Source organism: Strix aluco, chromosome 1 (assembly GCF_031877795.1).
Source record: "Strix aluco isolate bStrAlu1 chromosome 1, bStrAlu1.hap1, whole genome shotgun sequence".
Lineage (NCBI taxonomy): Eukaryota > Metazoa > Chordata > Aves > Strigiformes > Strigidae > Strix > Strix aluco.
The window spans coordinates 67,566,919-67,581,911 of record NC_133931.1 but is presented as its reverse complement, the minus strand read 5'-3'; the positions used below and the strand labels follow the sequence as shown (position 1 = coordinate 67,581,911).

General features: G+C 38.3%; 1 protein-coding gene across 1 annotated transcript in view; it reads right to left on the bottom strand.

The window, feature by feature from the left end:
• The window catches only part of LOC141933334 (dynein axonemal heavy chain 5-like), a 166,853-nt gene that overhangs the window by 67,959 nt on the left and 83,901 nt on the right, over window positions 1–14,993 (bottom strand). Inside the window, exons 50-58 of the mRNA XM_074847902.1 lie at window positions 14,699–14,866; window positions 10,342–10,548; window positions 9,020–9,349; window positions 7,461–7,667; window positions 7,131–7,373; window positions 6,165–6,319; window positions 3,368–4,032; window positions 1,873–2,153; window positions 1,304–1,519 (exon numbers count right to left, since the gene is read on the bottom strand). Of these exons, the coding sequence (XP_074704003.1) occupies window positions 1,304–1,519; window positions 1,873–2,153; window positions 3,368–4,032; window positions 6,165–6,319; window positions 7,131–7,373; window positions 7,461–7,667; window positions 9,020–9,349; window positions 10,342–10,548; window positions 14,699–14,866 (2,472 nt within the window). The remainder of the gene's footprint in view (window positions 1–1,303; window positions 1,520–1,872; window positions 2,154–3,367; window positions 4,033–6,164; window positions 6,320–7,130; window positions 7,374–7,460; window positions 7,668–9,019; window positions 9,350–10,341; window positions 10,549–14,698; window positions 14,867–14,993) is intronic.

Here is a 14,993-nt window from a genome sequence, read left to right as displayed (position 1 = left end):
AAATGAGGCAGGAGGACAGCATGTGAAGTACCTCATCAGGGATAGAAGTAGTCTAGTGTTCTTCACCACATTCATCAGTATAGCTTCCTGCAAGAACTCAGTCTCACAGAGGTTGTTCTGACTTCTCTGAATAAAGTTAAATGTGATGCAAACTACCAGCAGGAACACATACACTATTAATAAGTGCCAAAACTGGAAGCCTCATTAGAGAGACACTTGAGTAAGCAGTGCATAATTAGTCTCCATTATCTTTAAACTCATTTCCTCTTTCTGTTTAGTGAAGATAGCACTTGGAAAAGTGACCAGATTGACAGCCCCAGGAAGAGACTGTCTACAGAGGTAGTGCAAGTTTCCACATGGTGCCTTGTCAGTATGGCTCACTGGGAGAAATGGCTCCTGGGGATTGTGAGAATCATGGTTTCAAGCCTCATCTGCACAACAAAAACACTCCAGTAGCTTAAAAAAGGCATCAGCAAAATGCACAGCTGAAGCAGATTAAAAAATCAGTGTGCAAATGAAAGATTATGTTCTGCAACATTGCAGAAAAACCCAGGTTTTGCCAAAACCTGCTTGGTTTTCTGAATTTTGAAGTTGGGTTATGATTCTGCCATTCCATATTCCAGCCTCAGTCTTTTTCTGGTCCAGCTACCTGTGACATCTTTCTTCTGTTCCCTGCAGAGAAATTTCCCTTGTCTCACAGTTCAGTGAATCTTACTGTAAATGGGACAAGTTTCTTTCCTGACAGAAATAAAAACCTGCATTTGCTTTTATTTTTCTTACAGTTGATACTAAGGTTCCCAGTTCATTCTGCATTTCACTGTTTTGTAGTGAAAGAACCCTGAAAATTCACAAGTATCTCAGTATTTTTCCTGACAGGATGCTCATTTTCTTCTGTATTTCCTCCTAGCTCCCCACAAAACAATTCTGGAGATGGAGTTCTAGAGCACCTTATATGCAAACAGCACTGGAGATGGTGAGCCATTTGAAAAATCGTGAGCCCTTTTAAGGCAAATTCCTACTGAGAAGGAGGAACTGCCTGAAAAAAGATAACACTAAGTAAGCTTCTCAAGATTCGATCTAGTTCTTAGCATACTTGTGTCTGCCATCAAAACTGCATGGCCCAAGAGAAAGATTACTGAAATAATGAACCATGAAAATGGAGAGGAATACAGTCACAAAGGTATCTACACTATAGGTACACAAAAGCCTCATCTGTTTCAAACTGCCTTTGAAGGTAGAAGGCATTTTTACATGATCTCTAAAGATAGTTATAGAAGTAATAGTGCCACTATTAACTTCTTACCTTCTGGAAAGTAAGCAACATGTTAAGAAATCCTGAATTATTCATTAGCTTCAGAGCCTCAGTCCACGATGGCTTCACACATGGCCGTTCTTGATCAGGTGTTACTGAGTCTATTTTTCTTTGGAATAAAAGTAGCACACAATCCATAATTCGCATTATCAAGTGAGGAGGTTTACCCAATTTGCGAACAGTTGCAATGTCAGAAGGTTTTATTGTCTGAAAAATTAAAAAATAAAATAATCCATTTATCTAGGCAATCACTTGACAGTAGAGAAAGATGGTTTTTGGGAGGACTGCATATGTAATGCAATTGCTGCAGTTTTGCAGGTCACTCAGAAGCAGTACTGCAGAAAGTCCTTAAAGGTAGTACCACTCAATGACATCTTTATTACCTGACAGTAGAGGAGGTACTGCCTATCTTATTCCTCCACTGCCTCAGTTTTCAGGTTTTTCTCTACAAGGATTAACAGGTCAGTTCTAGTCCTTTCAATATCTTTTTTTTTTCAAGTCACAAGCACAAGCCATATTATTACAAAAAATCATTAACTACATGCATGTTCAGTTCTGACCTGCAGGGCTGCCTCAGCTTCTTCCAATGCAGGTCTTGCAGCTTCAAGCTTCTCTTCTGCTGCTGCTTTATCAATGGCAATGTCATCCACAATGGCCTGAGCTTTGTCTTTTACCTTTTGCACCTGCATTTTCACCTTTTCAGCAGCTTGGGCTTTCAGAGTTACTTCCAATAAAACTTCATCAGCTTTTTTTGAAGCTACAACCAGATCTTTCTCCTTCATCACCAACTCTTTGGAGAGCTGATTTACTGAAACCTCAGCTTCCATCAGTTTTGCAAGACCTGTTGAACAAATTCCATTTTAGCAACAAGAAGAGCTATCGAGAGAAAAACCTCAGTGAAGCTACCTGGATAGTTAAAATAAGTCCTCGGATTCATATTTAGGAACCCTAGAGAGTGATCCCATGTGTTGAACACAAAACTTAAGCAGGGGAAATGTCCATTTGCTATTTAATTTTTCTTCTCTCTTTTTTTTTTAAATGGGTAAGAGTCTTCAGAATCTGTCACTTGATCACTTGTTTATATTCTTATATATGAGAGGGACACTAAATGTTAAACACACATATTGAAAAGCATTAGTATTTTGAATGGCACTCTTAAGAATTATGTGTGCAATTTTAGAAATCCACGAGACCATAAGTACTAGACTGTATTCTCTGTACAAAACAAAGAGGAGGAACCAGGCATCCTGAGCAATGCAAGTGAAAACACAAGGAGAGTAGGCTGAGCCTCTAAATTCAACATTACATGAAGGTCCAGATGAGATAGGGGTGAAAGAAACTAAAGATTTTTGAGCAATACAGTGCTCCAACATTTTAATCAAAAGATGAGAAAATCACCTAGAAAAGCTAGAAGTATCCTTATATATAAATGCATGCATCTAAATGTAAATGCATCATGTAAATCTTTCTAACACTCAAAAAAAAGCAAGTATGTTCCTTCCAGGCACCCAGCCACCCTCTACCTATGGAGATATGTGTACATAGCTCAGTTCTGCAATTGGCAACAGTTGAAGAAACAGTTTAAGTTCACATTCAGTTTCAGGAACTGTTTAATTGTTTACTGTGTATGACCGTGTGCAGTGCAGTATTTTGGAAATTTTACATTTGGCATATAACTGTTTCTTTAAAAGATTCTTCAGAGGCACTGAATCTGAACATTTACTTACCTTCCCTCAGATTTACTTTTAGCATGTTTAAATGTGAAAACTAGGATCTCAGTTGTTCCTTGGAATGCACACATGTCAAAGCAGAAGTTTCAGGTATTTTAACTGCTAACTAATACTATTTTCAAAACTCATCTGCAACATTCATAAAGTTCATTGAAACAAAATCTCTAGATATTTTGTAATCATACACAACAGTTGAAAACATATGAGTCTGCTTTCAAATGAAAGTGAGCTCACAATTTAAATCCATACTTCTACATTCTTTTACTCAGATTCTTCTCAACCTTTTAAAAACAAATAAACAAAAATCAAACAGATTTCACAGTACCTGTTCTCATGCGTTCAGACAAACTTCCAACACTGGCAAACTTCTCTTTGTAAATAGCTTTGTAGCCTCCAATGAAGGACAGGTAAGATTTTGGAGTCACAAATGTTCGTCGCCTATATCGTTCAAAGTATTCAACACATTTTTCAGCTACAATATCTTGAAATGTTCCCATGGTGTTAACAACACTCTGTTTCACTTCATCTGTGCACTCAATATGGTAGGAAACTAAGAAATGCTGTGCAACTGCTACAAGAGCATCTTTAGGCCAGCGCTGGAACCAGTCCATGGTACAGCCTGAAATCAGACCTGGAAATTTGAGAGCACGAGTTCTGAATTTTTCCCCAATGGGAGAAAAACAAAGAACCACATGCAGGTTATTACGAACTCGACTAAGAAAGTAGTTATAAAGATTTTCACCAGTGGGAGTACGCCTTGGGTACTCCTTCTTCATTGCCGGTATCAGGTCTTGTGTGATTTCACCAATTTCATCTCGTGCAAAAAGATTTGAGACTTCACCTGAAGCCAAAACATTGTTCATGTACTCAAGAAAAGATTCATCTCTGATTTCACTGTCTGTGAATATAAAGACAATGCCTTTTCCTTTTTGCCCAGCAGTGCGGTACAAGATTTTCAGATCATCCAAAAGGTTGTTGGTGGCATATGTTCTGGGATAGAAAAAGATTAAAGAAAGAGAGAAAAAAAATTACAAACCGTTTTAGGAATTATCTATCATTTGGCACAGCTTCCTTAAGGCAAGAAAAAGTATACAGAAGAAATTAATACCATATCTCCTGGTTTCATTTTTTCAGGTTTTTTTCTTAAACATTTTCCCAAAGTGACCATAAACCATCGGAAAGGAGGTGAAATCAACAGAGTAACATGCTGGGAAAAAAGATGGTAAGAGCAATACTACGTCTAAGGTAATTACGATGCTGGTTTGCATCCCTACAGTTTGCAGATGTAAATTCTTTACTAGAACTGTAGGCTAATACAGCTGGATTAAGTTGTAGAGTAGGTTCTGATACCTGTAAGCATTCCATAAATACAGCTGGATTCTCTGTGGAATATATTGAGAACAGGTTAAAAGAAATCATTAAGAGACAAGAAAAACTGAAACTGAGTTTTTTATTGCTTTGTTTGGTTTAACTGAAATCAAGCTCCAGAAATTATGCTTGAACACTATCACTTGGGCTGATCAACTCTGCTGCAATTGGAGACCATGACTGGTTCTTTCATTACACCTCTTATTGCTGGTGCACACAAGTAAGATTCAGATGCAGTCCACACAAATTCAACCACAGATTTCAGATTATGTAATATAAAAAGAAGTAAAGTAAGGTCAATAAAATGGCAGATTTTGTCTGCTGTGTTCTTAGCCAATTAAAGCTAAAAATAGGAACCTCTTTTCTTTGAAACCAGTTTCTTATTTGCAAGAGTCTTTTCAAAGTCACAAGTAATACTTGCAATACACACATGACCCATTCTTCAGTATTTGAAAACATTCTTTTTATATTAAATATGCCATACAAAAAGTCCCCCAGTTCTCTTCCAGTTCCATCTTACCACTGCTCTAATGCAGGCACTGCAAAACTTGTAATACAATCTAACTCTTCAGTTTGCATGTGTCAATGATTTGTGGCATTCCAATAAGAACGTAAGAATTTCTCTGCTGAGTCAGAATAGCAGCCCATCTAGCTCAATACTCTTTAACACCAGCAATGTGAAATGCTACTTAGAGAGAAAACATGAGCCAGCATCTGTTCTTCACTGCTCGTTTCTTTCTCCCCCCCTCCATATTCATAGCCATTGTATTAGGAATGTTACAAGGTATGTCCATCTTGTCCTCTCGGTATCCGTTTATGAACCTGCCAATATTGTCTTCCTCCACGGCTTCTTATGGCAAGTTATAAAAGATGACTATCTGCTTTGTAAACACACACTTTCAGCTACCTGCTTTTAGCCCACCTCCAGCTAGCTTCAGCAAACAAACCTTTCCTAAGTGACTGAAATATTTATTTGCCTTATTAATGCATTTTGAATCTTGCAAGACTAGGGACACTATTATGTGACGCTACACTTTTTTCTTTCCCTCCTTTTTTTTTGTTCCTACTGTTCCTTCCTTCTGCTTCTGGGACACAGGAAGAGGCTGTGATATCTCTTTCTTTCTCTTTCTTTTCATCAGAAACCTCATAACATTTTTCAAAGACCTGATATATCCCTCTAAGGAAGATTTCTCAGTGTGTTGAGTAGTTTTTAGACAGACTGCCAGCCCTCAGTGCTTACCTCTGTAAACCCTATGTCAAAAGAGAAACAGATGGAAGGCAGTAGTTACTCCCAGTCTCTTTAAATTTCTACAAATTACTAAATTCCAGCGCTATGAACTATTAAGTCATTGATAGCAGTTGTAATAATACAGTTTGGGTTTGTAAGTATCTATAGAAAAAGTTACTATTCCCCCTGGCAATCAGCATTTGCCCACTATGCAGAATACACCAGCAGGTTATTCCATGTTATCTTTAGTGCAAAATGGTATTTTAGTGGGATTTCACAAGGGTGCATTGCTGACTCAAATCCTGAAGGAAAGACAGATTTCTTGTCAATAGCATAAAGGCAGCAAAACAAAGACCCAGGGTCTGTCATCTATAGACTGTGCATTTGCATAGATGCTTTTGATCAAAAACGTAATTTACAATGAGGGATAAAATGTTTGACAAGTTTGTATTCTTTTATGATTGTGAGCTGTTCATTTCTATGGCAAATTAAGGAGCAAGTATCTATGTACACTGCATTGTGTTACCTTGTTAAAGTAATCTGAAAGCTCTCATATCCAGCAATATATGATGCTAGTCTGGTCAGACTCTGTTTTCCAGATCCACCCACACCCACCAACAATGCATTTCCTTGTGGAGTACGAATAATCCGTGATATTTTAATCAAATGGATGATTGCATCCTGTGTATTGAGAGGAAAAGGGATGAAAAGATGTAAAAATAATATAATGTATATTCAACTAGAAGTACATCACCAAGTAACTGCTTCTCAACAGCTTGATGACTTGTCTGGAGCCTATGCCAAAGACTCAGTCCTGTACTCATCGAAATCAACAAGAGATTTCCCCCTGACTTCAGTGAGTAGCAGGGCTAGCCCAAGAGAAATGTCCTTGTATCAAATTCATATGAAGCAATGTCACATGCAGGGAGGGGTAAGGGCATGCCCCTTCGGGGACAGAAGAAAAAAGTAGAAAGAATGTGGATTAACATCTTCCCCCAACCTTTAAGCTGAGATATTTAAAGGCTCTCTAAACTGGCTGCCAAAAGTAAAATACAAATACACTATAGACATTTCTTATTCAACTGCTGTATTTATCTTAGAGCAAGAATTAATCTGAAATGCCCTAAAAATCTACCAAACCACCTGGTCTAAAGCTGAAGAAAGCATCATGCATCAAGAGACCTTTGAGAAGCTGGTAACTTTCAGAGGTGCAAGGTGACCTTCACAATGTGCACTGTAGAGTCAAGTGAGTTGTGCTTTACATTGTGCAGGGCAGGAGAAAGAAAAGATTGGGAGCAAAGATTGTGGGAGCAAAGAGAGCTGAGAGACAGCAGGATGGCTTTATAGAGTTTATTTGTAAGGCTCACTGGATACAGGGCTAGCCATTCTGAGCTATCTCCAAAATAATTTGATAGAAACATAGAAGATCCATGTATCAGTAAATGCAAAAGACCAGGCACTTCTGTATTAATACAGTTACAGGCACTAATACCTTGAAAAATACTAAATCCATCTTTGATCCTCTGATGGTTTCATTGTACTGTTGCATGAACATCTGTAATCTTTCAGCCAAATAATCCAAAGATGGGACAGTCTCGTAAATTTTAGGAGCCTTCAACTCTGCATCATCAGGTTCATCTCCAGTGGCTTCTGGGACATCACGCAAGAAATCCACAAAGTATAATTCTGTGGATTTATCTTCAAATAGATTTTGACCATGTTCTGCAGAAGCAATCTACAACAATGCATTAAGGATTGCTTTAGTAATAAAACATTTAATTGGCCTGTTTCTGTGGCAAATACTGAAACACTACTTGCCTACCTTTTTCATCATATCTTCAAACCAGTCTTTATCACTTTGGCTGATGAACCTGTCTGCAATAACACGTCTGCATTCATGCTGGAACAAGGCTACCAAAACACTGATGCTCTGGCAGACTTCGGAAGTAACTGTGAGTATTCCTTGCCAAATACGACTGAGGTCTCGTAAATTGAAGATGTAATGAAATTTAGATGGAGTTGGTAACATCTACAAAATAATGTCATAAGCTATATTCAAATAACTACTAAATAAAAATATTTTCTAACTAGTAATAAATGAATATGGAAATTCTCACAAACTTCAAAATCAATATTGCATTAAAGCAGAAATACATGCTTGGCTTTTAAGAGGCAGTGGTAAAAATGAAGAAATGACAGTAGTAATGACCAGCTCTTCAATTTCACGTAGATTTCACTCAAGTTTCTTTGAATCTTTCAAGTCCCAGGAACATGCACTGAAGGGTAGCCAAGACAGGTTAGTTAATGATGGCATTGAAGGCCACAGTAAAAATGTCAGCATTTGTTAACCTTTGGTGTTGCTCCTGCTCTTTCTTCCAGATCATTTCTGTCACCCTATTCTGCCTTTTCCAAGAACTTGTGAGGAATAGTTAATGAGGAAAAGGAAAAGCAGATGAGGAAAAGCAAATAAAAGAGAGCAGAAAAATGAGAAAAGAGGATTTGAAAAAAATGAACAACTTTGCAAAAATTACATTTGCTCTATAGATTCAGTAAAACACCATTTCTGTTGAATATACTGATCAATAGTTGATTGGTCAATAGTTTCACTAGAACTCTATTTCTCTGTGTAAGCCAAGTTTATGTCTACAGTTGAGTTGTTTGAGAAATTCTGATCAAACTTTTCTGGACTAAAAAATAACATTTATGGAATACCTGCCTATCCCTATCATATCACCATTCTTCTCCACTTTTTTCATTAGAAGATCAAATTTGGCACACATTTCTATGCTGTAATTTTACTCTTAACTTTTCAAATTTCATTCTATACCTAAATTTTATTTTCTATTTCAGAGCAATGTTTGCTTAGGAATTGCAGTTAAACGTTGTTACAATCTGTTTGAAATGGAAGAAGTAAATATTTAGAATTTACTAAACACCAGATTTCCTTTGTTTTGAACTGATTCCCTCTCCACCAAATTTGACTTCTTTCTTTTAATTCAGATCTTTAAAGTTTCTCACAATCACAAATATCTTTACAGAAGATTCCTATCTAATTTTTAATGTATGGTTCCTTATGGCCTTGACATTTTCTCAGCCAGAAAACCTCTAAATCTTCCTATCAGCTATGCTTACTATATTATACTATATAATGTAATTCTTACATTAGCTATAGAAGGCACTGCATATGATTATGTTTTTAGTCAGCTAACTAGGTGCTGATCGCAACAAATGCAGAACAGAGGCATTAGCCAACAGTTATACATACAGGTCACACCTTCACAGTATGAAGAATGAACACACATGACAGTACAAAAGACTTGGATCTTGTTGCTTTGTCATGGTACAGATGTTTCAAAGGCTTCTTAACAGCCATAATTTTACCTTTGCTTTTGTTGTTTGCCAAACCTTTCGAGTTGTAGATACTAATGCTGAAGCCAGTTTACATATTTCTTCAGGGAAATGTCGTTGTTCACAGAAATAGCCTTCAGCTATTGTTCGAAATATTTTGTCAATAGAGGAACTGGAAGGCAGTGTGCAGTTATAGATGGTGAACTGGCGTTTCAGGCGCTGTGGGATGTCATTCCGACCTCCCCCAGGGTGAATCATAGCAGCTACAAACTGGATGTCAACCACATTTGTGAATTCTCCTGGCTTCTCCAAATTGTAGAAACCTTTCTGTTCCATCAACTGTCTTACAATCTCATTGGTAATCTAGTTACACAAAAAAAAAAAAAAAAAAATATGGAGCAGTTAAGTGTTTCAGGGTTCTCAGCTTAAAAAAAGGAAAGAGGAAATCTCCAGTATAATAAATTAGTAGATAGAAGGAACATCTCTTATCTTTCTTAATTTCAGGTATTCTGCTGGACACTTCAGCCATTTACAAAGCCATGCTACATGGTACCAAGTGCTCTGATGCAGTGGATTGGTTGCATGTAAGCTTCACATGCTAAGTAGTTGTGGACATGAGGTCAGACATTCAACGAGATTTCCATAATATCAATCTAAGAAAATACAGCACTTTTAAGTTTCAAGGCAGACTATATATTCAGATTGACACAGGCACTTAGGCAGTGTCAAAGAATGGTTAGTTTAACACAAAGTATAGTCACACATTCACTTGTATACAGGTAATGAGAGAATAGGCTTATGGAGCTATACTGGGAGCAAGAAAATTACTCTTTCTGAGCAGTAATGTTTTTGAATTTAAGTCAGATTTTCAGAGTACAGGTTTATAAGCATTCACTTATCAGTACCTCAAGACATCTCGCTAGTCTTGGATGTCAACTGTGATGTTAGATTTCACCTAATAATAACTATACTTTAAATTCCAGAGTGGAGGAAAGAAGGAAAGAGTGCATCTCTGATTGCTTCTTGGATTTGCATGCTTCCTTTCCCAGACTGGTTTTCAGTACAGCTAGTTTGAATATTCTGCAAGCTCTCCATGTAAACAAAACAAAAGGCTTAAAAGCTACAATGATTGCACAAAGTGGCTTGATGCTGACCCTAATTTTTGGGGACTGGCAGCTTATTACTATCAGAAAGAACTGGCCTGAAGAAATTGCTTTTAGTAGATGTACTTGGTCTAGTCCATGTTAACATACCTTTTTCCTACACTTTCCTATTTTTGCAACCCACAGATGAGCATTTACATCAGCAGCAATGGTAAGACCACCAACTCCCAAATGTTAACATTTTCTTTTTACCTGATCACCCCATTCATTAATCACAGGCATGTTGATGTCATCAATAAAGACAGTCATTTTCTTCCCTGACGGAGGACCGTATGTGGTGCCCATCCTTTTATCTATGTAACTTTCTATGCTCCTTTGGAACATATTTGGCAGAGTTGCAGAAGAAAAGTTCAGGCATTTGGTCAAGTGAACATCAGGATCATACTTGCTTGTGTAATCCTGCAAGGTAAAGCAATTTTAAGTAAGTAACCAGATCAATTCAGCCAAAAGGAGAAGCAGATACTCAGCAGCCCTGCAAAAATCAGACATGCACAAAGCCTCAGTCCTGCTCTTAACTTCAAAAGGTCAAACAGCAATTTATTTAGGATAAATATACCATCTCTGACCTGAAATTCAAGCTCTCAGTTAATGTTTTGCATATAGTTTCTAAGTACTAAAATTTATAAGCTTTTAACGGACTTCACTAAGTGTTACAACAAGTAGACATGTGACAACTCAAGATGCAAATAAACTTTCTATTCGGGGTTTTTCTAAATTTGAGCTGTTAGTGATGATCTATTACAGCAGTCTGCAAGGAACAAGTGAAAAACCAAATTATTTTTCATGTTTACACTACAGCACCATATCTTACAACAAATGCAGTGTAAGGGAATGGTAGTGTCAAATTAAACCCAGCTACATCACATTTATTGATAGTTATCCTCTCTTAATGAAGAAAGGAATCCTTGGGTTTTATGAATGCATACAATTCCCACAGCTGCTGCTGATGCCCTAAAGCAGCAAAGTTCCACTTTTCACACTTAGTGAGGTTTCATAATAGAAATGGAAAGAAAAAGATGTAACCCTGGAGTCACACCAAGGCATATATATAAAGAATGGGAAATATTTTGTTTAGCAAGAGTCCTGGGAAGTAAAAATAGTATTAAAAATTCCAGATTTCCAACATTATTTCTTTTTAAAGATTCAGTTTTTCTGCAATGATGACAAAGTTGAATATCATTTAAATTCTTATCTGTATAACAGGGTTAACTAGAAATGTTCCCATTTTGGTACCTCAGAAAAATAAACCTATATCATTGCTGATTAAGTGCTCTAAGAACAACTCCAGTGAGACATACTCTGTGTGACAACAGAAAGGAAGATAGAGCTAAGCTCCCCCCAAATATTTTGATGAATATTGTTAAACTGTTAATGTTGTTGATACGATGTTGATACAACAATCTCAGTTTAAGAAAAGGTGCCCTTCAGAAACAGGTTTTTCTCAGGCAACACACAAATGAGAGTCTACACAAGAAACGTATATGCAATGGTCCTGTATTTGACGAGTACTCTTGACAGCTGATGGGTTGGTGTAGCTCACTGCTCAGACTGCTCCTTGGGGCTCCAACAGTTTGTACAAAACTAATGTACTGGGTGCAGGTGCCCAGATGCTGGCAGAGGGGGCTGTGGGGCAGCCCCTTGTGAGAAGAGGACAGGGCTTCCCCATACCAGACACAGTTGGTTCCAGCTGGCTCCAACAGACTCATCGGAGCCACTCAATCTGTATAAGAAAGGGCAAAATGCTGCCTGGCAGTTGAGAGACAGTAGTGAGAAAAAATGTGAGAGGAAACAGCCCTGCAGACACAAAGGTGAGATCAGAAAGAAGGGCAGGAGGTGCTCCAAGAGAGATTCCCCTGCAGCCCATGGTGTAGACCATGGTGAAGCTGGTCTGTCCCCTTGGAGCTCATGGAGGACCATGTTGGAGCTGATATCCACACCGCAGCCCCTGGAGGTCCCCACACCACAGCAGGTAGATGTGCTCTGAAGGAAGTTGTAGTACATGGAGAGCCCATGTCAGACCAGGCTCCTGGTGGGAGCTGAGGCCTGTGTAGAGAAGCCCACGCTGGAGCAGGTTTGCTGGCAGGACCTGTGACCCCATGGGGGACCCACGCTGGAGCAGTCTGTTCCTGAAGGACTGCACCCCGTGGAAGGGACCCACACTGGAGCAGTTCATGAAGAACTGCAGCCATGGTAAGGACCTGTGCTGGAGCAGTTTGTGAAGGACTGTATCCCATGGAAGAGACCCCACGTGGGAGTAGGGAGTAGCATAAGGAGGAAGGAGCAGCAGAGAGGAGCTGTTATGAACTGACTGCAGCCCCCATTCCCCAACCCCCTGTGTTGCTCAGCAGGGAGGAGGTAGAGGAGTCGGGGATGAAGGAGTGAAGCTGAGCCTGGAAAGAAGGGAGGGGTGAGGGGATGGTGTTTTTAGTATTGTCTTTGTTTTTCACCATCCTATTCTAGTTTTAATTAGAAATAAATTAATTTTCCCCAAGTCACAGAATCACAGAATCACAGAATCATCTAGGTTGGAAAGGACCTTGAAGATCATCTAGTCCAACCATTAACCTAGCACTGACGGTTCCCAACTACACCGTATCTCTAAGTCAAGTCTGTTTTGCCCGTGACGGTAATTGGTGAGTGATCTCCCTGTCCTTACCTCAACCCCTGTCCTGCTAAGGAGGGGGAGGGAACCAGCGGCTGGGTGGGGTGTCTTGCAGCTGGCCAAGGTCAACCCACTGCAACTATGAATACACACCATTCAAAAAACAGACTTGTGTTTTATTCATTATGGCATTTCAGCATCTTGGTAACAGTAATATTTCATAGTACATAAATGAGAACTATCTTTGAAAAAGAAGAGGTTATTTAATGGGATTAGTTTTGTTAGTTAAACTGTCAGAGAATTTTCAACTCTACCATACCAGTTTCATATTAAATTCTGGACTTTTGCAATTCATGAATTAATAGTACAGAGAGTAAAGGTCTTAAATAACACTCCGTTATAAGTTCTTTATTTTGATATATACTGATGCCTTACTCAATGCTGAAGATTATTTCAGCTTAATTCAGAATACTACCTGAAGTATTCTATATTAAAACTTTTTTACTTTTTCATGAAACCAGCTGCTTATAGCTGAAAATTTCTTTTCCAGGAGGTATAGTAAAGCAAAATTCCACAGAAGGTGGAAGCAGAAGGGGAACAGTTGTGAAGGCAGTTAACTTTCACTCCTAAACTTAAATGAGATCAAATATCTACTGGCATCATGCTCCCTTGTGTAAGGAACATACTCTGCTCTATAGAAGAGATACAGGGTAAGCAACTCCCAAGAATCAGCTCCAATTATTTTTAGGGACAGAAATGGCAGCTGAAGGCTGGAGGTTGCCAATATCTGGCCAAAATCCAGTATGCAGAATATCAAGACCACCACCCAGACCCCGCCTCTTCACTCTGCTAAAATAGTTCACCAGCTGGTGCCAGGAACAGAGGTTGACATTACACCAGCATGCATGTTGGCATCAACAGCTAAGCTGAAAAAGAAGTATTAATGGCTGCTGGCATTGGTACAACTCGCTTTATGTCAGGGCTCAGAAAGCACATGGCCAGGGGACACAAAATGGCTCCAGATTCTAAGAAAGCCAAAGGTCAATTTAGGCCAGTGTTTTTCAGTTATTTTCAATTTCAAGACGTCTGCATATTCTCCAGTGGAGATACAGATGCCTGTATGGCAAATTCAGCTGTCCCAACAGTAGATCAGGTTTATTCAGCTACCTCTCATTGATCAAAGAGTCTACAAATTCCCCTGGAAATCACAGACATCATGCTGAAAACTTGCGGTTTTTGAAAGAAGGGATGCCAAGTTTGCTATCACATCTGGGTTTGTTCAGCCTTTTGATTATTGGCTCTTCTGTAGTAAGTTATTAAATTTTTTTTAAGTGTCATATGATTAACCTGAACCATTTTATAATATGGGAAGCTTGTATTTGTTGATTTAATAGTAATCCTGCTATTATTTTCTTCTACAGAAAGAAAAATATGTCATTTTCAGTGGAGGAATTAAGAAAGCAGATAATAAACACTAAATTTACCCTCTGAAAAACCACCCTGAGTAAAGAAGGAAGTCTTTATTTCTCTTCAGTTTGACTTGTGAAGAATGTCTGTGCAACTAGGGTGTACAAAAGATCAGTTCACACATGGCACCACTGACAAAGCACGGGGAAATAAAAAATACTCCAAGGATCAATATTTTCTTAGCAAAATCTCTAGTTTGACTTCTCAAAAGAAAAGAAAGCATATGAAAGTGCATTTATCACATGACCTTGTGGCTATGGTTAGCAAAGTTTAAAAGAACCCTTTATACTAAAGTATAGATACTTATGTTTTTTTGCTTGTAGGCCATGTGAGTACTGGCAACAAGTCTCAGTAAGAATGCTAGTATGTAATCTGAAGAAAAGTCAAACTACTCTTACACTTCATTTTAATATCTGTGCCAATGTCAATTATTGCAATGTTATCATACAAAGATATTATATGTTTTTCCATTTCACCTACCTTAATCATAACTGTTTTTGCTGTTCCCTGTTCCCCAATTAGCAGAACAGCTTTTCCTTGCCTCATGATAGTATGCATTAGAAATTCTGTTCGGACACTGTCTACATTTGGAACTAGAATGGAAGTATATTCTGGTACTGAATCTTTAGGGTAAATATATTCAGGGACCTGCATAAGAAAGACACGCAAAAAGTTTAAGACTTTCTACCTGCCCACTCAATCACTTTGCATCAGAACACAAAACCAAATGTACTTTATAAAATGTACATTAACGAAACTTTTCTTCTTGAAAACC